The sequence below is a fragment of the Marmota flaviventris genome, chromosome 7 (assembly GCF_047511675.1).
Source record: "Marmota flaviventris isolate mMarFla1 chromosome 7, mMarFla1.hap1, whole genome shotgun sequence".
Taxonomy (NCBI): domain Eukaryota; kingdom Metazoa; phylum Chordata; class Mammalia; order Rodentia; family Sciuridae; genus Marmota; species Marmota flaviventris.
The window spans coordinates 2,690,274-2,715,265 of NC_092504.1; the positions used below are offsets into that span (position 1 = coordinate 2,690,274).

At 42.2% G+C, this 24,992-nt stretch overlaps 1 protein-coding gene and 1 long non-coding RNA gene across 3 annotated transcripts in view; one reads left to right on the forward strand and one right to left on the reverse strand.

Annotated features, from left to right (window-relative positions):
* Add1 (adducin 1) overlaps positions 1 to 24,992 on the forward strand; it is a 67,437-nt gene that overhangs the window by 6,980 nt on the left and 35,465 nt on the right. For both annotated transcript variants that reach the window (XM_027940061.3, XM_027940057.2), the window contains one exon: positions 23,164 to 23,378. In XM_027940061.3, coding sequence (XP_027795862.2) covers positions 23,184 to 23,378 — 195 coding nt within the window. In that variant the 5' untranslated portion in view covers positions 23,164 to 23,183. The remainder of the gene's footprint in view (positions 1 to 23,163; positions 23,379 to 24,992) is intronic.
* LOC114096553 (uncharacterized) lies at positions 7,103 to 11,100 on the reverse strand. The gene is made up of 3 exons (XR_003583447.3): positions 11,025 to 11,100; positions 7,476 to 7,550; positions 7,103 to 7,172 (listed from the first exon to the last, which is right to left on the reverse strand). It is a non-coding gene; the product is annotated as an uncharacterized lncRNA (long non-coding RNA).

The following is a 24,992-nucleotide window of genomic DNA, read 5'->3' on the forward strand; positions in this document are numbered from 1 at the left end:
AGTCCATTATAATAATTTCAGCAAGAAATCTTAACTTTTCCTTGAGTAAGGTGCTGTCCCAGAATGAATTTTTATATTTTGTTTTTCCTTTTAACATTTTAAAAAATTTTATTTATTTTTACTAACTTTTTTTAGATGGACACAATACATTTTTTTTTTATTTGTTTTTATGTGGTGTTGAGGATCGAACCCAGTGCCTTGCACCTGCGAGGCAAATACTCTACCACTGAGCTACAACCTCATTTTTCACTAATGGTTTCATAGAAGTTCTTGGAGTTACAAAAACCTGGTTATACCTAGCGGTGCAACTTCTGTTTTAGCCAAATTACTTAATTTTTTTTCTTTTTAATACCCTTATTTTATTTATTTATTTTTACATAGTGCCAAGGCTTGAACCCAGCGCCTCGCATGTGCTAGGTGAGTGCTCAACCGCTGAGCCACAACCCCAGACCCCTTAATCTTGTTTTTTGAATTATAAATGAGAAGTAGTACTTGTGCCTTTTGGGCATTAGCTGTAGTGTAAGTGAACTGGCTAGTGGTGTGTTAAAAGAAAAATCAAAGTAGAGGAAGACAAAATGAAACAATTAAAAATGGCTGTTAATTTGTATTATTCCCAAGCAGACATCTTTAATATTTCTGGATATGCTCTAAAGGCATGCATAAATTTAATTGGTTTTCTGTCCCACTCTTTGCTTTGTGAAAATAGTGTGAAATCATGTACATTTAGGAAGAGCAGAGTTAGGTCCTGCCTCATTGGAAGAGAGGTGGAAGGGAACCCAGTACAGTCAGCCGGGACGGGTACATCAGCTGGGGGTGCGTGGGTGCCAGCTGCACTTGCTTCTGACATCTTAGCTCTTGTTTTCACTAGGCAGGGCACAGGCTCTGACTCTAGAACTCCCTGTCTTGCAGAGCGCTGGTTGTGTACTCTGTGTGTGTGTGTGTGTATGTATTCTCCATCTTCAGTTTTTTTAATAATTCTCAGAATGAGAATATTGAAAGAAAAGCATAGCAAAATATAGTTTAATTTTTTTTTTAATTGTTGATGGACCTTAATTTATTTATTTTAATGTGGTGCTGAGGATTGAACCCAGTGCCTCAGCTAGGCAAGCCCTCTACCACAGAGCTACAACCCCAGCCGGTAAAATATAGTTTTTAAATTGATGTAATTTATATATGGTAAAATGTAATTCAACTTATTTAAGTCACATTTCCACAGGAAAAAGACATTGATCTGATTCCTTGTTCAGCATATTTGCTTGTGGTATTAATACACTTAATTTTTTTTTTTTTTTAGAATATGATTTACATTACCTTGAAAGTTCTTCCTGCAGGTAGGAGCATGGTCTAGAATCTGAGGGTGTGGCAGAGCAGTTTGCACCTTTATTGTAAGCTTGTTCTCTGTAGGGATTGTGGATAAAATGTCTAATAAGCAGAATTTGTGATAAACAGCAAGTTAATAAAAAAAAGATTATTTTTTTTTTCAGTCTAAGCTTTAAACTTTGTTTTTACTTCCCTGTCAGAAATCATTCAGTCATTGTGATATATTTATTGGCTTGGGCCTTTTGTAACGTGTTTTTTCTCTTGCTCTTTAAAATTCCCTCTGGCCCGCAGCTGTAGTGTGTTGGCTGTGAATGGCAACATCTTTTTCTTTTATGTATATTGTGTTCCTTGAGAATTAAAACTCATTAAGGCAAAAAGCCCACTGTTTGTCATTTAGTTATTTCTTCATGCTTTGAATGGTTACTTGGGCAGGTATAAGGGATGTCCTTTTTTGAAATACCTTATTTTCTAATAAGACTTTAAACGCTGAACCTTATGTAAGATTCAGTTACTTAACAGATTAAATATACTAATACCTCCTTAGTTCGGTCAGAGCCTATCAGCTGTCACATGGTTCCTTAACATAGTTAGGAATTGAGCATAGCATAATATAATATTAAACTTTAACAGAACTGTTTAATAGTTAATACTTGTCTGACTTTCTGCGTTCAGGACACTTGGGTTGGAAGGAATGAAGGAAAGCAAGTTTAATTCAGTTTGCCTTTTTGGCTTTTTTTTTTTCCCCCTTTTAAACAATTCTTTTAAAAAATATTTATTTTTTACTTGTAGTTGGACACAATACCTTTATTTTATTTATTTATTTTTATGTGGTGCTGAGGACTGAATCCAGGGCCTCGCCTGTGTTAGGCAGGCGCTCTACTGCTGAGCCACAACCCTAGCCTCCTTTTTAAACAATTCTTATGAGTAACATCTAATAGAAATAGCATTCTTTTTTTCTTTTTCATTTCTCTTTTTGTGGTGCTGGGTTGAACCAGAACAATTGTTTTTGATCTTGTTACCTTCACAGTGTTGAACATATTTTGACAAGGCTTTATATGAGTTTATGCTACATAGGAAGAAGTTACATAGGACTAGAGTACATAGAACAGTTATCCCAGCGGTAAAAAAGAGAGAGAGATTGAGATGGGATCTTCCTGTGTTGCCTACGTGGGCCCTGAACTCCTGGGCTCCAGTGGTCTTCCTGCCTCTGCTTCCAAAGCAGCTGCAACTGCAGGCGCACCTAGCTTTAGAATGTGGTTTTGGTGCTGGAATTGAACACATGGCCTTCTGCATGCCAAGTGCGTGCTCTGTCCCTGGGCCACACCCCTAGCCCTGTCCTAACTTTTTACTAAACAGTTTCTTAGGAATCTGCTCTGCTGGTATGAAATGACAACAGCATGTAAAAAATGTTATTTTCGCAAGCCTTTTTCCCAGTCTAGCTTTTAACTCGGACATCGGTCCCATATGTTTATTTGTGTTCACTGAAAGCCTGTTTTGTACGGTGTGCTGCCATACAGGGAATGCCCTGTTTTCCTCTCCTGGGAAGTTTGTCTCAATTAACGAATGACTGGGTGGCATATGGTTTGCCATCCTCCTGCCTCTGGAGCAGCTGGAATTATAGGCTTCTGCCACCTGGCTTAAATTTACGTTTTTGTTTTGTCAGCAGCAGTAGGGGGTACTCGCTCACTTTCAAGCCTGTTTCTCCCTCATAAAATGAAGTACTCTAAGACACAGAGGAGAGAAATTGTGAAAACATTTTGAAAATGTAAATGCTGAGTGAAAACATATGTCTATACAAAATCCTGTGTGTGCGGGTTCACAGCAGCATTATTTTAATAGCCCCAAAGTGGACACAGCCCAGGTGTCCATCAGCTGATGAGTGGATGAGCAAAATTGTAGACTATCCATACAGTGGAATAATTTTCAGCTTATAAAAAGTGTTGAAGCACCGATACCTCCTCCGCTTGGACACGTGGGAAACATGCTGGGTGAAGGAAGCAGACATAAAGGCTAGGTGTTGTGTGGTTTTATTCATGTGAAATGTCCAGAATAAGCAAACCAATAGGGGCAGAAAGTAGATGAGTGGTCATCTGGGCTGGGGCTGAGGAGGGGGTTAGGAATGAGGTGTGACTGCTAGTATGAGTGAGATTTCTTTTTAGGTGCTGAAAATGTCATGGTATCTAGGTTGTGACGATGGCTGCACAGCCCTCTGAGAATGCCAAAGCCACAGTTGTGCAGTTGAAGTGGGTGAAGGTTTTGGTGTGAGATATCTCAGTGCAGCTGTAAAAAGGTGAATGCTGGAGGAGGACTTTCATTCTCACTGAAGTCAGCCAGCTGTCATTGGTATAGTGATGGTGTTAGAGTCATCACGTCAGGGTGTGGGCGTCAGTTTTGTCATTGAAAATATGTTGGTGAAGGTCTCCATCTCTGTGTAAGGCAGTACCAGCAGTGGTCATGTCCAGATGGAGGAGTGTGGGGCCATAGGCCTCATACTTTCCTCCCTTCCCTTCCCTCCTGTCTGTGCAGAGGGAAGGTGCAAAAGAGGCAGGAGAGAGTGAGTCCTCTCCACTGGCTTCACCCTCACAGTGAATCCGAGGTATCTATCCGAGGGTTCTATCCTCAGCACCACATATAAATAAAATAAGGGTATTGTGTCCACTTATAACTTAAAAATAAATATTTAAAAAAAATGGGGGTTGGGGATGTGGCTCATTGGTTGAGTGCTCCTGGGTGTTCAATCCCCAGTACCAAAAATAAAAAATAAAAAGCTTCCTTGGACCAGGGATAGTAGTGGGCATCAGGGACCCGCAGAATAAGAGAGAGGTCCTACACTTGAAGGGATCTTGCTGAGCTATTCTCTGTAGGACATAAGGGTAGATCCCTGTGGGAGGGTTTTTTTTTTTTTTTTTTTAGGTATAGATGGACACAACACAATGCCTTTATTTTTATGTGGTGCTGAGGATTGAACCCGGGTCCCACCCGTGCTAGGAGAGCGCCCTACCTCTGAGCCACAATCCCAGCCCTCCTATGGGAGTTTTGAGGTCACTGAGATGGTTCCTATCACAGCAATTTTTATCATTTATGGTTTTATAAAAAAACAGGGTAGTAATTCTTCTTTAAGAAAATGGTAAACAGTAAATAGAAAACATTCTAGATTTTCTTTTTAATTTTTTTAGTTGTCGATGGACCTTTATTTATTTATTTATTTTTATTAATATGTGGTGCTGAGAATTGAACCCAGTGCCTCACACATGCTAGGCAAGCGCTCTACCACTGAGCCACAGCCCCAGCCCCATTTTAGTTTTTCTTGGTAGGTAATTTCTGTTTTGATCCCTTGGTGTGCCAGTTTGAGGGTGAAGTAGAACCCTCATGAAAGCTGTACGTCATAGATTTATATGCCCTATTCACACAATCTAGTATTTGTTTTCATGGAAAATCTTACTTGAGTAGTAGTGCCTTACTTAGGATAATTCTAAATGTTATTAGTAGTGAAAATGGTGGTTGTGTGTGTGTGAAACTGTATGAAGAGCATGTTCAGTTGTGAGGCTGATCCTGAAGTGTAGCCTGGGGTCTATGGAGTGGGTGAGTGTCGTGTCAGTGGTCTCTTGGTATTCAGGTTGGCCCATACATGAAACTTTGGTGAAGTTATTACGTTCTGAAACTCAATTTTGTTATCTGTGAAGTGATATGGTGACATCTAAACTTCCTTCTGGAACTAAAAGTGTATGCCTCTAAGGCTGTGTTCACTGCTCTATTGTTCTATTACAAATGTTTATATGTACATAATTATTTTATAGATATATAATATATAATTTTTTGAGTACTGGGAATTTAACCCAGGTGTCCCCCTCTTTCTTTCTTTTTTAATTTTTTTTTTTTGTAATAAGATCATTGTATTTTAATTATTGAACCTGAAAAACCTATCCTCAGAGCAGATGTTGAACCCAGGTCATTTAGGAGAACACCAGGCATGCTCACCAATATAGGGTGACTACCAACAGCCTGTAAGAAGATATCCTTTCACAGGATTTTAAGCAAAAATCTTGTAGGTAACTATGCTGTTATTTATATATTATTCATTAGTATTTAGGGGAGATTAATAATTTTTAGGCCATAAAATGAATAAGAACTAACTAAACATTTTCTGATGTAAGTTCTATCTTTTATGCCTTTCTTTTTTTTTTAACCTTTATTTCATTTATTTATTTTTATGTGGTGCTGAGGCTCAAACCCAGTGCCTCAAACATGCTAGGTGAGCATTCTACCACTGAGCCACAACCCCAGCCCCTTTTATGCCTTTCTTTTTAAAATTTTTAATTTGTTTTACACATGACAGCAGAATGCGCTTTCATACATCATACATAATGGAGTATAATTTCTCATTCTTCTGGTCATGCCCGATGTAGAATCCCACCGGTCATAGGGTAATAATGTCTACTATCCTTCCTACCTCTCTACCTGCTCCCCTCCCTTCACTTTCCTCTACCTAATCTAAAGTCAATCTGTTCTTCCCTTTTTCTTTTTAATTTTGAGACGGTCTCACAAAATTGCCTCAGTGATTCCCAAGTCACTAGGATTACAGGCATGCACCCAGCTGACTTTATTATATAGTACCATTTCATTGTTACATTAATAAGCATTTATTTAATGTTTACTGTGTTCAGAGCATTATGTTGAGAATATCAGAGGTAAAGCACTGAATGGCTTTGGGTAAGCTGCAGTCTAGTGGTTGGATTAAGACTTCACTGCAGAGCAGGGAGATGGTTGGTAAGAGGGAACTATTAAGTGGTGGTCATAAGTGTCCTGTGCTCCTACCAACAAGGGTTACTCTTGTCCATTATAGTCCATACAGATGCTGCTGGTGCTGCTAACAACATTGATTGCTACATTTATTTGAAGTTTACTGTGTGCATTATACTAAACCTTTGATGTAAATTAACTAATTTAATCTTCAACAAAATAAATAGATAATGATTTTCTGATTTTATAGATGAAAAAACTGAGGCATGGGCTGGGGATGTGGCTCAAGCGGTAGCGCGCTCGTCTGGCATGCGTGCGGCCCGGGTTTGATCCTCAGCACCACATACAAACAAAGATGTTGTGTCCGCCAAATACTAAAAAATAAATATTAAAATAAAAAAAAAAAAAGAAACTGAGGCATATAGAGAATAAGAGTGTGCCTAAGGGCTGGGGATGTGGCTCAAGCGGTTGCGTGCTCGCCTGGCATGCGTGCGGCCCGGGTTTGATCCTCAGCACCACATACAAATAAAGATGTTGTGTCCGCCGATAAGTAAAAAATAAATATTAAAATTCTCTCTCTCTCCCTCCCCCCCCCCTTTTCTCTCTCTCTTTCTTAAAAAAAAAAAAAAAAGAAAGAAATCACACATTGTGAGTAAGAGGTCTTCCATCAGTGAAAAACCAGACTGATTGTTTTAAAAAAAATTCTGTTTAAAAAAAGAAAGAAAAAAGAGTGTGCCTAAGCTAGCACAGCCAGGCTGTGAACTGGGATCAGCACTTAGGGTCTGGTCCAGAATCTGGACTCCAGATATGACTCAGACACCTTTACTGGTCAGTCAGCACTGGGAGGAGAATGGAGTGTTTATGAAGACCCGAGCCAGATTATTTTCTGTGCTAGTGATATCAGACAGATTTTAGAAATATAAACAGGCTATGGTGCATTAACGTTTACTTCAGTTTGTTCAGTGAAACAGATGGTTGGCTTATCTCTAACTGCCTCACCCAGGGTTGTTTTAGAAACCACGCCCGAGAGTGTTGGTTAAGGGGCTGAGTTAAAGTGAGGAATCTCACCAGAGATGTCAGGTCACGTGGAACGGGGAGCTGTACTTCAGGTACTGAAAGGTAAAATAAGTTTTTCATCGAATGTTATTTTTAATTAAAATGCATTTTAACTTTAGTTGGTTACACTTAATGTTCTTGAAATTTTGAAGTGAAGTTTTTGGTATGTTACTTTTGCTTTCTCATCAGGTACTGGAACGATTAACATGCTCATTGTTTGTAGGGTACTGCTGTGTGCCATCATTCTGCTGCCCATCTCACACTTGTCCCTCCTTGCGGCCTCTACAATCTTGGAACATATGACTAAGTGCATTTTGTTATAAATGAGGAAACTGAGACACAGAAGATGATGAACTTACCCAAAGTCTAAGTCGAAGGTTATGAAGCAGTAGTGGGGCACTGCTGCTGCTAGGTTGAAGTGTGTGTCCAAAGCCCTGGAGGGGAGCAGAAAGACACTTTACCTTGTGGGGAGGAGGGATTCATGGCATTGAGATAACTGGAGAACATACCATTTATCAAAATGAATCTCAGATGGGTTAGAGAGAAATGTATAAAATTATATAGATGCTGTGGAGAGAAAGCAAATAAAATGTTCATCAGAGATATGCTTTAAAACTTTCTTGGGATGGGTGTGGTGGTGCACGCCTGTAATCCCAGAAGCTCAGGAGGCTGAGGATAGGAAGTTCAAAGCCAGCCTCAGCAACTTAGTGAGGCCCTAAGCAACTTAGCGAGACCCTGTCTCTAAATAAATATAAAAAATGGTCTGGGGATGTGGCTCAGTGGTTAAGCTCCCTTGAGTTCAATCCCTGGTACCAAAAACAAACAAACCAAAAAACCAAAAAAATCCAAATAACTTTCTTGGAACATTTTGTTAGGTGTATGCCTGTGAAGGAATAATGACGTGTAGTTGTCAGTATGCAAATGCTCAAGTATTTACTCATTGAAAAATAAAATTATGATGATGATCTGGGGATAAAAGGACAATAGCTACATCACTTTTTCAAATTTACAGAATAAATACATCCAGATCTCAACATGTAGTTAAAGGAAGGAAATGAATAGTTCATAAGGGCAATTTCAGATATAAATTAAAAAAAATCATCCTCTCCTACTACCCAGAGGAATGCCAAAGAAAGCAGAGACTTTGGCTCCATTGGAGGGAAGCGTTGGCCATGCACTACAGGCTATCCTGTGGGAGACTGATCTCAGTGAAGAAAGAGCTGTTGGGACCCAGCCGTAGCCTAGCAGGCAGCGTGTTCTTATTTCAGCCAACAGGTAGTAGGGCTGCAAGAGGAGAGGTTGATAGACACGTTGTTTAGCAGATGTTGGCTTCTGCCACTTTTATATATATTTGCCTGTTCCATGGCTGCAGTACAGTTTTTTTAAAAAATATTTTTTAGTTGTTGATGGACCTTTATTTTATTTATTTTTATGTGGTGCTGAGGAACGAACCCAGGGCCTTGCATGTGCTAGGTGAGTGCTCTACCACTGAGCCACAACCCCAGCCCCTGCAGTACAATTTTGTACATGCTATTTTAAAATTTTTTTGTTATCAGGGATTGAATCCAGGGGCATTTAACCACTGAGCCACATTCCCTGCCCCTCCTCCCCTTTTTATAAAGAGAGAGAATTTTTAAATATTTTTTTTTAGTTTTTGACGGACACAACATCTTTATTTTATTTTTATGTGGTGCTGAGTATCGAACCCAGCGCCGCATGCATGCCAGGCGAGCGCACTACCGCTTGAGCCACATCCCTAGCCCCCCCCCCCCCCCCCCCCGCTTTTTTTTATTTAGAGAAGATCTCACTGAGTTGCTTAGAACTTGCTAAGTTGCTGAGGCTTGTATATGCTTTTTTAAAAACTTATAGCTTGGGACTGGGGGTGGTAGAGTGCCCGCCTCACATGTGGAAGGCACTGGGTTTGATCTTCAGCACCACATAAAAATAAAATAAAGGTATTGTGTCCATTTACAACTAAAAAAATATTAAAAACTTATAGCTTAAATGATTGGCCACATCTTAGCTATTATTTATAAGATCATCTTTATGACAAAATAAATTTCCATACAATTTTATAATTATTAAACTATATCCCCTGTACATGTCCATTTTTTTTTTTTTTTTTTTTTGAGGGAGATAGTCTCAGGCTAGTGCCATTATTCCCTCCTGATGTATTTGATTGGAATTATATTGTAGAGTGTTCCCGCCCCTATCAGATCTGCAGAGGGTCTTGTCATACTGAGTGTCTGATCAGTCTGTGCTTCCTGACTTGGCTGGTTTTCCTGTAGTCTTGGTGGGTCACTGGAGTGCCCACACACTGAGTTATAATGTCTCTGAGGTCTGGAGTTCCCTTTTCTATTTCCCTACCTCTGAGGGCCATACATGCTGGTGTCTCTAAATTTAGTCAGCTGGAGGCAGATGCAGCTGTGATCCTTCTGCATCTCAGCTTTGGGAATTGACATCATTCTTAGACACATAAACCCATTTAACTCAGACGCAAAACTCAGGCCTGAAGGTGGAGCTGTGTGTCCAGTGGTACTGTGCTGACACAGCCTATCTGAGTCACCTGGAGCTTTGCGTGGGTGGATGTCCAGGTCCCACTCCCAGAGATTGGGGTTTGCTGGGTGCCACAGTGTTGTTGTTTTTTTTTTTTTTTAAATTTTTTTTAGAGAGATAATTTTTTAATATTTATTTTTTAGTTTTTGGTGTACACAACATCTTTATTTTATTTTTACGTGGTGCTGAGGATCGAACCCAGCGCCCCGCGCATGCCAGGCGAGTGCGCTACCGCTTGAGTTACATCCCCAGCCCTGCCACAGTGTTTTTGAAGCTCTCCAGGCTGTGCCTACAGAGCCAGGCTGGAGAGCCACATGTCAAGGTGCTGTTTGAGACACAGGAGGGCCCGCATGCTGCTGTTAGCACAGCAAGCAGTATTGTCAGGTAGAAGCAGCAGCTCAGGATACTGGAGCACCCCCTCAACAAAGAGTGGTTGGAACGAAGATGGGGGACAGCAAGGGAGGCTCACAGGAGTGCTTAGAGATGTACGCTTCCCCAGGAGGCAGGGCAGTGCCAGGTGCTGCTGGGAGCCTAAGGAGCTGCTAGTAGCTGGATGGAGACAGTGGGTCTTAGAGGCTCCCACTAGGTAGGGTTTTAGGAGCTGCAAATAATTACTCTGTATTTTCTGGTGGTGCTGGGATTCTGGTCCCACCTCTGGGGCTGGTTTTGAGTGTGGAGTGAACCAGGTGCTCAGCCCTTTGCTTCACCGCTTTGCCTCTTGGCTTTTGCTTCCTTTTTTTTTTTTTTTTTTTTTTTTGTGGGTACTAAAGATTGGACCCAGAGGTGCTTAACCACTGAGCCACACCCCAGCCTTTCTTAATGTTTTTATTTAGAGATAGGGTCTGCTGAGTGCTAAGTTGCTGAGGCTGGTTTTAAACTCGTGATCCTCCTGCCTCAGCCTCCCAAGCCACCGGGATTCCAGGCGTGTGCCACTGCGCCTAGCTGGCTTTTGCTTCTTTCAAATGGCCGTTTGCCAGGCCATTTGCAGCAGTGTTCAGAGATCTTTGAGAAGCAATTGGCTCAAGAGGCCATTAACCTCATCAGTTGATGAACCATAGATGGATTCAAAGCTGAATGGAATATTGGGAGTTGGCAAAAACTGTAGGAGGTGGAGCCTCATTGGGGGACGATCACGGGTGCTTCCTGGAAGGTAAATCTCCTTCCCCTTCCTGGATCTCCCTCTCTCCCCATTCCTCATGCCATGAGCTGAGCAGCTTTTCGCCACCAAGCCTCTGCCGTGAAGTTCTACCTCACCTCAGGCCCAGAGAGGTGGAGCTGCGCTCTGCATTGTTTTTCTCAAGTATTAGTGACAAAAGCCCACTAATGGACTCTCTCCCCTCCACAGTTCTTACCTTTGGCTTTGGCTCTGGCTGTCCCCTGCCTGGAATGCTTTTCTGGGTGCATGGCCATCACCACCTGAGTCTCTTTGCTTGGCTGTCCCTTCTTGGGCTTCCTCTGCTCTTCCTGCCTAACATGTGACTTCCTCCCCACCTCCTGGGCTCCAGTCTCCACCCATGGGCCTTCCCTTCTGAGGGACTGCTGTGTGGTTTGCTTGTGGCCCCTGTCCTCTTGGCTCCTCTGGGAAGGTGTGCACCCTGAAGGCAGAAACCTGCATTTGTTTGGTGACTTCCTCGGGTGTTTGGTGGTTGGACAGTGCCTGGGGCAGGCTTCAGGTAGCCTCTCAGTAGAGCTCAGCGAAGGCTTGACCACTGAGTGCGTGTCAACTCTCTGGGAAGTGTGGCGGCAGTGCTGTGTCTCTTCTCGCTGCATTTGAAGCCGTACAGGATCTGCAAGTTCCAAGGCCTGTCAGTGGAACCTTTTTGAGTTTGGATTCTCCCCTCTACCTGCCTCCTACTGTCATGTCTGTTGTTGTGGCACTGTTTTGGTTAAGTAAAAACTAATAATAAAAATATATGCCATTTCCCTTTGTCTGAATTCGCTTTTGGTAACTTTATTTTCCTTTTGTGACTAAATTTTACCCTTTAAAATATCACTTGGATTTTTTGGGGGTGGGGTGGGGTGGGGGGGATTGAACTCAGGGGCACTCAACCTCTGAGCCACATCCCCAGCCCTTTTTTGTATTTTATTTAGAGATAGGGTCTCGCTGAGTTGCTTAGGACCTTGCTAAGTTGCTGAGCCTGGCTTTGAACTCGAGATTCTCCTGCCTCAACCTCCAAGCCACTGGGATTAGGCATGTGCTGCTGTGCCTGGCATAAATATATTAAGGTGGAATGGTGTCAAAGTATTCAAAGCTAGATGAAATAAAAACAAAAAAAAAAAAAAGAAAAGTGGGTCAGGGGCGTGCTTAGGACTTCACTAAGTTGCTGCGCCTAGCTGGCTTTTGCTTCCTTTGTAGCTTAAGAAGGAAACCTGGCACTGTCCTCAGAAGTCCCAGAGATTGCTGAGCAGCTGTGCTCCAGCCTTTGTGTATACATAATATGGATACATTCCTTAGTGCTCAGCGGTTGTGTAGTTCTCATCCCCTAGCCACTCTTGGTTCAAAGCTTCCTTTTATCATTTGTATTCTCAGTGAACCAATCACTTGACAATATTCAGTTGCTGACCATTAGATTCTGAAAGAACCTGCCTGTCTGTTTTTTGTGGTCAGTATTTTAATCTTCCTTTTACCTACAGCCCTGTCAAAGTTACCCTCCCTACCCCCCACCCCAATAAAAATTCAAACCAAACCATCACTTAGTCTTAGCATACTGCCCTCATGGAATGAAATTCAGGATAAATTTTCGGGCTGGGTGTGGCTCAGTGGTGGAGGGCTGGCTTAGCATGTGCAAGGCCCTTGGTTGATTCCTAGTGCTGCAAGGGGAAATAAACCAGGAAAAGTTTTCTTTGAGTAAACAGTAAACTTTGAGAACTTGAGTAAAAATAAGAAATACTGTAGTGACAGAAGGACAGTCACAGTACCATAAAGTAGCGCAAATAGGGAGAGCACCTGACGTTGCAGCAGGATGAAGCTGTGTGCTGTTTTCTTTGCCATGAGGACGGGTCCAGGGCCGCATCTCAGAACAAGTGACTCATCCAGTAATTCCAGTGCAGGCCTCTTGTGTGGTGTCAGTCATTGTCAAGTATATACCATTACGTCTCCCAGATTCCTCTCCTGAAATCTCGATTGTTTGCTTTGTGGAATTTCTTCTTGAAAGCACTTAAGAAAATGTGGATGGGCTGGGGATGTAGCTTGGGGTAGAGTGCTTGCCTAGCATGTGTGAGGCCCCAAGTTCAATCCTCAACCCCGTTAAAAAGAAAAAAAAAAAAAAAGGGCTGGGGTTGTGGCTCAGTGGTAGAGCACTCATCTCGCATGCGCGGGACCCTGGGTTCGATCCTTAGCACCACGTACAAAATAAATGAGTGACATAAAGGTATTGTGTACAACTATAAAATGAATATTAAATTTTTTTTTTTTAAAAAGTGTATAGATTATATTGCTCATGGGCCATGTGAAAGTAATGGATGTCACTTTAAATAGAATGATTTGGAATGAAAGTAAATTTTGTTAGTAACACAGAATGATTTCTGTATTTCTTTAGCATTGGTTCGTTTGGCAGGTATTTTCTGAGCCCTTTTGTATGCTAAATGAGGGGAAACAGTGCTGAACTGGGAGGAAGAGAGAGGCCTTCTTGTTCTTTCTGCACCAACCCCTTTGACTCCTGTGCGGCAGTTCGTGGCATTTGGAGTGAGTGGTTTTTTGGGTTGGGTTCAGAGTTGGCCATTTCTTTACTGAGGCCTGTGGCACGCAAACTGAGTCAGTTCTTTCATCAGCAGATGAGATTCCTCACAGGGTCGTTGAATTGAGTAGCTTGTGTGTGGATGTGCCTGCGGTGTGTGAAATGGCTGCAGTGGGCTTTGGCAGTACACATGCTAGCTGTGCTTCGGGGTCCCCTGCATTTCTTTCCTCCCTCCTTTGTATTGTGGGTTGAACCCAGGAGCTCCTACCACTGAGGTGCATCCCAGCCCTTTGTTATTTTGAGACAGGGCCTTGAATTGTTAATACTCCTGTCTCAGCCTCCCAAATTACTGGAGTTACAGATGCACACCACTGTGTCTGGCCCAGCCTTGCTTTTGTGACTTGCATTCTCTGTAGCTGGGTTTGGGAAACATTAAGTCTGGAGGTTGGGGATCATAAGGATGAAGATTTCAGCTCTATCCTGTTCTACCATTTCTTCAGCGTGTACTCAGCTGCGTCAGTCATCTCATTTGTTCACTAGGTGGAGGTGAGGATGCTTCATGCATGTTGAAGCTTCACAGTACTGTGAGTGGACTGCCACCTGACTCCTGGCCTGGTCCTGACCTGTGTGTGGGCTTGAGGTCCCACTGTCAGCCGTAAGAAGGTAGAGGGCCAGCTCTACACCATTCTTAAATCACTGCTTCTCTGATTATTGCCTATTCGACCTGAAGCAAGTAACTGGAATTCTCCTCTAGTTATCCATCGTAGGATTGATAGAAGCTCTAGTTAAAAGCAGTGACATCTGTATTCAACAAAAAAAGGTGGAAGGTTTAGGCTGGGATGCTGTTAGCTAATGATTCCATTGCAGCCAGAGCAGCAAGAGGACTCACCTAGGTAGTTGGTTCCTGATTAACTGGAGATATGTGTGGGACATAGCAGAGACACGGTGCTTTGACTAATTTTTACGTCTTTATTTTTGGGTTTGTTTCTCATTTGAACTGTGCTGAGACATGAAGCCTGCAATGGCAGAGTACAGTTTCGTGAGGAGGGACCTCTGCAGCCTGGCTGCCCATTCCTGCCTGCTTTACCTTCATTGGGCCTCAGTGTCCTTATATGCAGGAAAAATGAATTGACATATATAAAAATGAGTTTATTCAAATCAGTACTTGGCACATGGTAAGCAGTGATCATTTTAAGCTGTGATTATTGTTAAAGAATCTTCTGAGTTTTCATCTGAGGAGAACATCCAGAGACACAGGAATAGAAATGATCCGCTCAGAGTAATTAAAGGCTTTTCCTAAGCCCTGAGGTCTGGATCAGGACACTTTCAGTTCGCTTGAGTGGAGAAGAAGCAGCTTCAGCCAGCGTGAGGTCATGAGGTCCTGTCTGTCTTTTCAGGGAAGTGGAAGTGCATTCCCAGCAGGCCATGTAAGCAGGGAGGGTTCTGCCCTGCAGTTGGCTGTTCCATTGGGGAGAGTTCAGGTGGGTTCCCTCTTGCCAGTGGATGTTAGGGTCCCCTTTTTAGTGCTGTGGTCTTTCTAGGTTTGCAGGTTTCTGAGTTGTCATGAATTTGGGGGCTCCTGTGCCTCTTCTGCTGTCTCACCCAGGGTGCTTCCTGGGTATGCAGACTTTGCTGCCCTGGGCCTGGGTGTGACCTCACTGTTGGCTCCCCTGAATCTTTCAGTCTGGTCACTCTTCCCAGCAGAGACTCTGTCTTTGACTTTGAGAGTGTCCGAAAGATGCAGTTTCATCCTGGATGCCAGCCTTCACAGAGCCCTTCCTCTCAGAGAAGTGAGTTGTCCCCTGTAGCAGATGACTTACTTGAAGCACAGTCTCAGTTGAGCCCCTGCTAGTGTGAGATGCTGGTGGTGATGGGGGCTCATTTACAAAACAAGGTAGAAATGGATTGTCTCTGCTCTGATGGCCCATGGACTGGTAGTGGAACGAGCATTCACCCAAAGAGTTTGGTCCTGTTTAGAAATGGCCGTAAAGGAGGTAGGAACGAGGTGTCCTGGCATGTGGGAGGCCAGGAGTCAGGATTGGGGCAGGCTGCACAGAGCAGGAAATATTTGAGTTGGCCTTTGAGTATGATTGGGGTCTGACAGGTTTTGAAGGGAGAGAATACTTAATTACTTCATTTAAAATTTACTCAAGAGAAGAGTGCGATGGCGCATACTTGTAATCCCAGTGCTTCTGGAGGCTAAGACAGGAAGATCGAAAGTTTGAGGCCAGCCTCAGCCATTTAGCAAGGCCCAAAGTGATTTAGTGAGACCCTGTTTCAAAATTAAAAATAAAGAGGGCTGTGGATTGTAGCTCAATGGTAAAACATCCCTGGGTTTAATCCCTGGTACCAAAAAAAAAAAAAAAAAAGCAAACTAGTTTATTGGGCACCTGTTGGGAACCAGGCAGTATAAAATGTGAGGGAAGTTGGCGATCAGCCTCCTCACTGTTGGGCCTCTTCAGGGCTCAGGAGGTGTCCTTCACTAGGTGGTGCTCCCTCCCCAGGACGCCTGGGAAGCATCTCTTCTGTGAAGGTTTCCCAGGTATGTAATACAAACCTGGGCCTTAAAAGATGGCGCCTCCCTGTCCTGGCGGCTGCAAGTCCCCATCAATCTGTCCAGGGCTGGCTCCTTTGAAGGCTGCAAGGGACTTCTGTCCCGGGCTCTGCAGCTCCTGTTGTCCTGGAATCCCTGGGGCTCCTTGGCTTGTAGAACCACCACAGACCTCTGCCTTCATCTTCACAGGGCCTTCTCTCTGCCTGTGAGTCTGGGCAAGCTCCCCTTCTACGAGGACACCAGTCGTGGGGGACCAGGGCCCACCCTGCTTGAATATGACGTCATCTGAACTGATTACACCTGAAAGGACCCTCTTTCCCTATAAGGTCACATGCTGGAGTACTGTGATTGAGGATTTTTTTTTTTTTTTTTTTTTTTTAGAGAGAGTGAGAGAGATAGAGGTAGAGAGAGAGAGAATTTTTTAATATTTATTTTTTAGTATTTGGCGGACACAACATCTTTGTTTGTATGTGGTGCTGAGGATCGAACCCGGGCCGCACGCATGCCAGGCGAGCGCGCTACCGCTTGAGCCACATCCCAGCCCCTGATTGAGGATTTTTTTTTAAATTTTTTTTTTTTAATATTTACTTTTTAGTTTTCAACGGACACAACATCTTTGTTTGTATGTGGTGCTGAGGATCGAACCTGGGCCACACGCATGCCAGGCGAGCGCGCTACCACTTGAGCCATATCCCCAGCCCTGTGATTGAGGATTTTAGCATAGAAATTTTGAGGGAACACCATTTAGCCCATAACATGCCCTATTTGCTCTTTCCACCTCCCACTAGTAGACACTCCCTTCCTGCTGACAAAGGATAGGTAGATGTCTCTCTGGGAAATACTTCAAGAATATGTAGAAATTCTGGCAAGAGTTTTCCAGCAGGCATTTTAACCCAGAGAACTTCTTTAATGGCCACCTTCTTGCTTGTTTTAATCTTTGGTTTGGTTTCAAATGCTGGCTTTAGTAATTCAAAAGTAAATCATGCAAACACTTGAAATAGTTGCCCATTAGTAAAAATATCTGTCAACGTGGAAGGTGCTGAGAAATAACAGTCTGACCAAAGGCTCTCGGATTAGTTCCCTAGATGTTTTAGAGAAAATCTGTCTGGGTTTTGGTCTGAAGGTAGATCATACATTAGTGAGGATGGATCATTCTGGCCCCGAATACCTTTGTTACAAAAAACTACAGGAGGGCGCCCTTAGTGTTTCCAGATTCACCTAGCATCTTCGAGTGGTGTCCTCTGGGTTGTTAGAAAGGAATGTTAATGATGAAATTGTCTCCCATCCTGATGCCAGTGGAACAGTGCTGAGGGAGCTTGCAGGGGCTGGCATCTGGAGCCTGTTGTTCAGGTCATCATGGAGCACTGCCAGCCTCCTAACCAGAAGAGCAGGGACCCTGGGCCTCACCCTGCTGCAGTATCACCAGCCCATGGCCAGTCTTGTTCTTGTGTGTACCCCTACCTGCTCCTCCATGTTTTAGGTAGATTTCAGGCATCATTTTATTTCATCCATAAACATTTCTCTGTTTAACTGTGGGAATATCACAATTAAAAATTTTAACAGCAGTTCTTTTCTGGCATTAATATTCAGTTTTGTCCAGTTGTCTCAAATGTCATTTTTTGATTTATATTTTACAATTTGTTTAATTAGAATCCAGGTATTAGCTGCAGGTTTTCAGCAGGGATGTGAGTGATATGATCTGGTTTTATATTTTAAAACTCTGGCCTAGTGGTGGAGAATGGATTGCTGTGGGGGATGGATAGAGGAACCATTAGGAGGGTGTTGCTGGTCTTGGGGGTGAGAGAGAATGCTCTGGATTTGAGCTGTGTGTTTGGGGGGTGGGACAAAGTGGATGCATGATTGTCACATGGGCAGGCCAGCCTTTTCTGTTACAATCCATCCAGACTTGTTTTCTTTTGTGTGTGTGTGTGTTGTAAAGGGTTGTTCCCAGGAATTTCATTAATTTAGGTGTCAATATATTGCCCATAGTGAAATTGTTAGGATTTATTTTACAAGTAAAATTGTAGCAACTTCTAGATTATTGAGATAGAGAAACATTAACCCATACTTGATTCTACTGCTTCAATACTATTTGCCATTATATCATCTTGTCTGTGTATATTTGCCATTATAATATAACATTATATAGCAGAATAGGAAATTTTATAGTTTTGCTATTAAATGCTCTAACCTTTTTTTTTGTGGTATTGGAGACCAGATCCAGGGCCTTATGCATGCACACTAGGCAGGCACTCTACCACTGAGCTGCATACATTCAGCCCACGGTTTTAGTTGTATATAGATATCATACTAAAGAATTTCTGTAGTTTCATAATTTTGCACTGAACAAGTCCCCCAGCCCCCACATTTAGCCCATTAAAATGCCCCAGGTTTTTAATTTTGTGAATATTTCAATGGAAGTGACACAGGTGCATTAAAATAGCTTGAAATTCATAATCTAGAGCTTGTAAATTATTATGTTAATATTATAATCATTGTTTAATCATTCATCTACAAGTGTATATTGCATAATTATATATTGTATACTATATTCATGTAAGTTCTTATAGATATTCCACATCTGGGACAATGGGATAAAATGGGTGAAAGATTTGCTTTTCTCTAAGTTGTCAGGAAAAGTAATTTAGAGTGGGATACACTTGCATTAAATAATGAAAATATTATAAATATATGAATGTCATAAAGTCACGGTGTTTTGGAATGCTCCAGGACCCTGGAAAATTTTAATGCAGTTTTCTTATTTTACATAATGGGAAACTAAGACCCACACCGGTGTTTAATAAAGGCTGTGGAAAGAAAATCAATGTATCATATTTCCTATTTTTTTTTTTTCTGCTGAAGACCATACATCTACATGTACCTGTAAAGGAAAAATGGCATGGATATTCAGTGCTTATATTGAGGAGTATTATTATTACAAGTAAAACTTAAAGTTAACAGTATAGATTCATGGGGGGGCAGAACACATTTTAAGGGTCAAAATAGTAGATTTATGTACATTCTCAGTAAACTGATTCACTGGGTTTTTAAATTTTTCTGACTTTTGAATTACCATTGGAACGGCATAGCATTGTTTCCTAAAGTTATTTTAGAAATTACATTTCCCATTTTTTCTATAAATAATACTGTGGCTTTTATGATGCACGAGTACACATTGAGACCTGATAGTAATGTTTTCTGATCCCTTTCGCTTTCTGAAATGACAGGCAAGCTCATGGGTTAGAGTCCATTGCCCCCAGTCGCTTGAATGAGCTTTTCTTTATTATTCATTTTAATGTTAAGGAATGAACACTTTAGTACCAAGTACTAAACAGCCTTCCTTTAGACGCACAGTGATTGGAAATAAATATTAGCACAGATTACTCAGTCACTTTATTTTACTTTTGCTGTTAGCCCCACCCCCAATGTTTTAAGTTAGCTGGGTTTCTTTAAAACTTGTGCTTTTAGTGTTTCATTGATTGATCCTAAACTCCATGCTTGGTCCTTCCAGTCATTCTTTTTTTTTAAAGAGAGAATTTTTTAATATTTATTTTTCAATTTTTGGTGGATACGACAGCTTTATTTTATTTTATGTGGTGCTGAGGATTGAACCCAGTGCCCTGCGCATGCAAGTGAGCCACATCCCCAGCCCTCCTTCCAGTCATTCTTAACCTTGACCTTCACAGTGGAACTAATTCTACAATTCCTCTACCTCCCCAATTCACCTCCCCAATTCCTCCCTTTGTGCCCCTCATGAAGCATCTGTGGAGAAGAAAGACGAAACCATACCTTAATGAAAGATTCTGCTTCCTTTCCTGCAAGGCTGAGTTCTAGTGACAAGCAGATCTCTGTTCAGCAGCAGGAGAAGCTGCTTGGGAAATGTGGTTTTGAGCAGATTTTAATAGTTAATATTTATTTTGTAACCATTTATTGTTAGACATTAAGATTAGTCCTTTCAGGGCTGTGGATACAACTCAGTTGATAGAGTAGTTGCCTAGCATGCACAAGGCCCTGGTTTAACCTCAGCATCACCACCAAAAAAAAAAAGAAAAAAAGATCTTTTGCTGGGTACTGTGGCACTCGTCTGTAATTCCAGCGGCATGGGAGACTGAGGCAGGAGGATTTCAAATTCAAAGCCAGCTTCAGCAACAGCCAGGCACTAAGCAACTCAGTGAGACCCTATCTCTAAATAAAATACAAAATAGGGCTGGGGATGTGGCTCAGTGGTTGAGTGCCCCTGAGTTCAATCCCTAGTACCAAAAAAAAAAAAAAAAAAGATTTGTTCTTTTAAAATTATTATTGTGACTTTTACTTGTAGATAGATACAACACTTTTATTTTATTTGTTTTTATTTTTATGTGGTGCCAGGGATCGAACCCAGTGCCTCTTGCATGCTAGGCAAGCACTCTACCACTGAGCCATAACCCTGGCCCTAAAATTATTTTAATTAGTCCCTTTTAACATTATTCTTAAAATCGTGTTAACAAAACCCAAAGCCAGAATTGAGAAAGGCCAGGTATAGGTTTGTACTTGAAAAGTAGGGTCATGCTTAGTCTTGACTACTGAGCTCAGAATGTGTACATTTTAATTCTAATCTTATTTAAGGAGTGGAGTGCAGGCAGGCCTGGTATGTAGACCTTCTCACGCCATTCACGGTTTTGGCAGTTTCCAGCAAAAGGAAAGCAGCCTGTCTTATCTTGAACATGTTGGCTTCACAAAGAATCTTTTCTTTCAGGAACTGGGAATCAAGAAGCAAATCCCACCCGTTACTTTCCAGCTAAATAAGTTTCCTCATCTTTAAAGTGAGCAGAATAATGGTGTATCAACTCAGGGGCATTGAGAACAGATCATGTACAGTTCAAGCAGTGTCCAGCATGCAGCCTGGCTACTGGGCCTCCTCCTCCTCTCCTTTAATTGATATTCATGGTTTTTTAGCTGTTTATTCCAGCCCAGAAAACCATCCCAGGTCTGAGTAGCTTAAAATGATTACTTTTTCATATGTCGTTATTTTGCAAATCATGAATTTAGGCAAAGCGTAGCTGGGCAATTCTGCTCCATGTGGCATCCATTGTGACCCCTTGATGGTTTTCAGGGTCTTAAAAAAATATATTGTTTCAGGGCTGGGATTGTGGCTCAGTGATAGAGCGCTTGCCTAGCATGTGTGAGGCCCTGGATTCAAACCTCAGCCCCACATATAAATAAATAAGTGAATAAAATAAAGGCATTGTGTTCATATGCAACTACAAATATGTATAAAAAAACTCTTTAAATAAAATTACTTCAAATATCAAGTTGTGGCAGTCCTTGACATTCCTGGATGTGCCTTCTCAGGCAGGACTTGAAAACGCCTCCTCTGCCCGTGGTGCCTCCTGTGCTCCATGGTGTCTTGTCCTGCACAGTGTTTCCTTGTGAGGAGGGCTGCAGCTTCTCCCTGTCCCCGGCTTTTACCTGTGCGTGTGGTGTCCAGTAGAAAGCCTGCCTTGGCCAGCGCCCAGGATCTAGCTTCTTCTCTTCTGCACATTATATAGTGTTTGCTGCTGGGTTTGGATCTGTGGTCAGGCGGGCACCAACTACTTTTTAGTTGCTAATCTGATTAGCCTTTAATTCTCTACCTTCTCATCTCTGTGGCCTGAGGAGCTGATGCTCAGTCACCCACCATTAGAAATCCCTGCCAGTGGCCTCGCAGACATTTGTCTTGTATCTTTTACTTCTTATCCCTTATTTATTAAAAGAAAACATTTTTTTTTTAAAATTTTGTTCACAGCCTCACACATGCTGGGGACTGTGGTAGGTGCTAGTTCCACAGTTCAGCTGGCCAGTTTCCCTGTGGCCTTGGCTGTTGTCTGTGGTCAGAAGGGCCTGAAGTTGGAGGAAGGAAACCTAGGGAAGTTCGTCAGGGTAGCTGTGGGCCAAGCCAACAAAAACTGCATCCCTTCCTGATGTGTGCTGAGACCTTTGTGTCCTGCTCACAGGTGCTGCTCCTGGGTTGTCTGTCCTTCCCCAAAGGTCCCCACTTTGCCTCTCCTACGCAGCTAGTGTAAGTTCAGTGTCAGTGATTTGTGCTTCCTTCTCCAATTTTCCTTAAGAAAAGGCCCGTGTTTCTGACTCTTCTGGCCCCGGGGCTGGTAGCTGCAGACACTGGTCCCAGGCTGGTCCTTTTCTGGCTGGCTTCTGTGACAGCTTGGTGAACCCTTTAATTTCAAACATCCCCTGGTCTCAGAGTTTTTGTTTTAACATCTCAAACAGTGCCCCTGCCTTTTACAGTGAGTCTGTCCTTGCTAAATTGTGTCTGAACTGTTTCTGGAGCGTGGTCATGTCCAATTTTTGTGCCCAGTGTACAGTGAACTGGATGTAGGAAATGCTCTGTATGCTGTATGTATATTTTTGAAGCAGTCTTTCAGTATTTTATAGGAACAGAAAGGGAACTATTAAATGATTAAAGGCATTGCTTAGGGATTAAAGATGAACATTATATAGTATGTAAGAACATCATTTTAGGTGAGAGGTTGGGTTAAATAGAATGCAAAGTAAGTAGCCGTGTCAGCAGACTTAAATTTGAGCCCTCTTGGCATCTTTTTATATTATTCACAAACTGGGGCATATTGACACTTCTTGTATTTACTGTTATTTATTCTTGGTACCAAAAACGTGATTGTTAATGGGGACTGTTTCCATCTGCATGAATGTAGATGTGTTAATAACTTCTCTTCCTCTGATCTGTTTGGGGAATGCTTTGCAGGGATACTACTGATACATTTTTTGAAAACTATTAGAAGTCAGATTTCTCAGGGTGGTGTGTGTGGCTCAGCATAGAGCATTTGTTAGCGTGTGGAAAGCCCCAGCTTCATCCCTAGTACTGGGCAGGGATGGGGTGGGGGAGGAGAAAGAAATCAGATTTCTCCAGAAATTAACTGTGCTGCTATTAGCAGATCCTTTTTGTGTGGGATAAATCAAGAGTGTGAATTATCATGTAGTCAGAAGTTTAGTGTTCAGTTCTCTTTGGATTTGTCAGTGGACACAGTAGCTTTGTTAGATTGTTCTCCTGTTGTCTGATAAAGAACATGGCCACTGAATATGGAGGATGGGAGACTACCAATCAGCTTGTGCCTCTGAAGCCACAAAGAAACCCACAGGTCATGGCTCCTATTGTTAGTCATTGTGTCCCCATGCTGAAGGTTGTATTTACCAGGCTGATGTGCTCATTCTGAAACGCTGTTGGACATTTGAAAACAATAATTCCTTTTTATTTTGATTCTGTAGGGCCCTAGAAAGAGTGTACAATGAATGGTGATACTCGGGCTGCAGTGGTGACCTCACCACCCCCAACCACAGCTCCCCACAAGGAGAGGTACTTCGACAGAGTGGATGAGAACAATCCAGAATACTTGCGGGAGAGGAACATGGCACCAGATCTTCGCCAGGACTTCAATATGATGGAACAGAAGAAGAGGGTGTCCATGATTCTGCAAAGCCCTGTAAGAGGAGTGCTTTCTCTGAGCAGATGTGATCTTCTTATGCTGTTGTATGAGTGGCCTCATCATTTTTTCTAACACAGGAGGTAGTACCTCATATTGAGGTAGATGGTTGTTGAAGGAGTTCAGCTTAGTCTGTGTTATCAGACACAATGAAGAATCTTTAGTGTCAGAACGGAGAGGAGGCCTTTACTTCTCTTTCTTCCTGTCTTAACTGTTTCTCCAGAGGGCTTACTTTTTAATTTACTTTTTTTTTGGTATTAAGGATTGAACCTGGGGTGCTTAACTACTGAGCCACATCTCTAGCCCTTTCTTTTTGTTTTTTTGTTTTGAGAGAGGGCCTCACTAAGTTGCGGAGGCTGGTCTTGAACGTGTGCTCCTCCTGCCTCAGCCTCCCAAGTGGCTGGGATTGTAGGTGTACCACCATAGTCCCTGGATCAGAAAATAGTTTTTTTTTTTTTTTTAGGTACTAGGGATTGAACTCAGGGACACTCGACCACTGAGCCACATCCCTAGCCCTGTGATGTATTTAGTGTCACTGAGTTGCTCAGCGCCTTGCTTTTGCTGAGGCTGGCTTTGAACTTGTGATCCTCCTGCCTCAGCTTCCTGTGCTGCTGGGTGTGTGCCACCATGCCCGGCAGGGGGGAAAATATATATATATAGGAAAATATATATTTAATATAAGACAGCGGAGTGCATTACAATTCTTATTACACATATAGAGCACAATTTTTCATATCTCTGATTGATACACAGTACATTCACACCAATTTGTGTCTTCATACCTGTACTTTGGATAATAATGATCATTACATTCCACCATCGTTAACAACCCCGTGCCCCCTCCCTTCCCCTCCAGCCCCTCTGCCCTATCTAGAGTTTGTCTATTCCTCTCATGCTCCTATCCCACTATGAGTCAGTTTCCTTATATCAAAGAAAACATTCCGCATTGGTTTTTTTGGGATTGGCTAACTTCACTTAGCATTATCTTCTCTAACTCCATCCATTTAACTGCAAATGCCATGATTTTATTCTCTTTTATTGCTGAGTAATATTCCATTGTGAATATATGCCACATTTTTTTTATCCATTCATCTATTGAAGGGCATTTAGGTTGGTTTCACAGTTTAGTTATTGTGACTTGTGCTGCTATAAACATTAATGTGGCTGTGTCCCATGTGCTATTTTTAAGTCTTTTGGGTATAGACCAAGGAGAGGGATAGCTGGGTCAAATGGTGGTTCCATTCCCAATTTTCCAAGAAATCTCCATACTGCTTTCTATATTGGCTGCATCAATTTTCAGTCCCACCAGCAGTGTATGAGTGTACCTTTTACCCCACATCCTCGCCAACACTTATTGTTGTTTGTCCTCATAATAGCTGCCATTCTAACTGAGGTGAGATGAAATCTTAGAGTGGTTTTGATTTGCATTTCTTTAACTGTTAGAGGTGACGAACATTTTTTCATATATTTGTTGATTGATTGTACATCACCTTCTGAGAAGTGTCTCTTCAGGTCCTTGGCCCATTTAGAAAATCGTTTTGAACATCACATTTAACTGCATTCAATTGGCAACCCGATGGGGTCAACCAGAATGTATCTTGTTCACCTCTATAG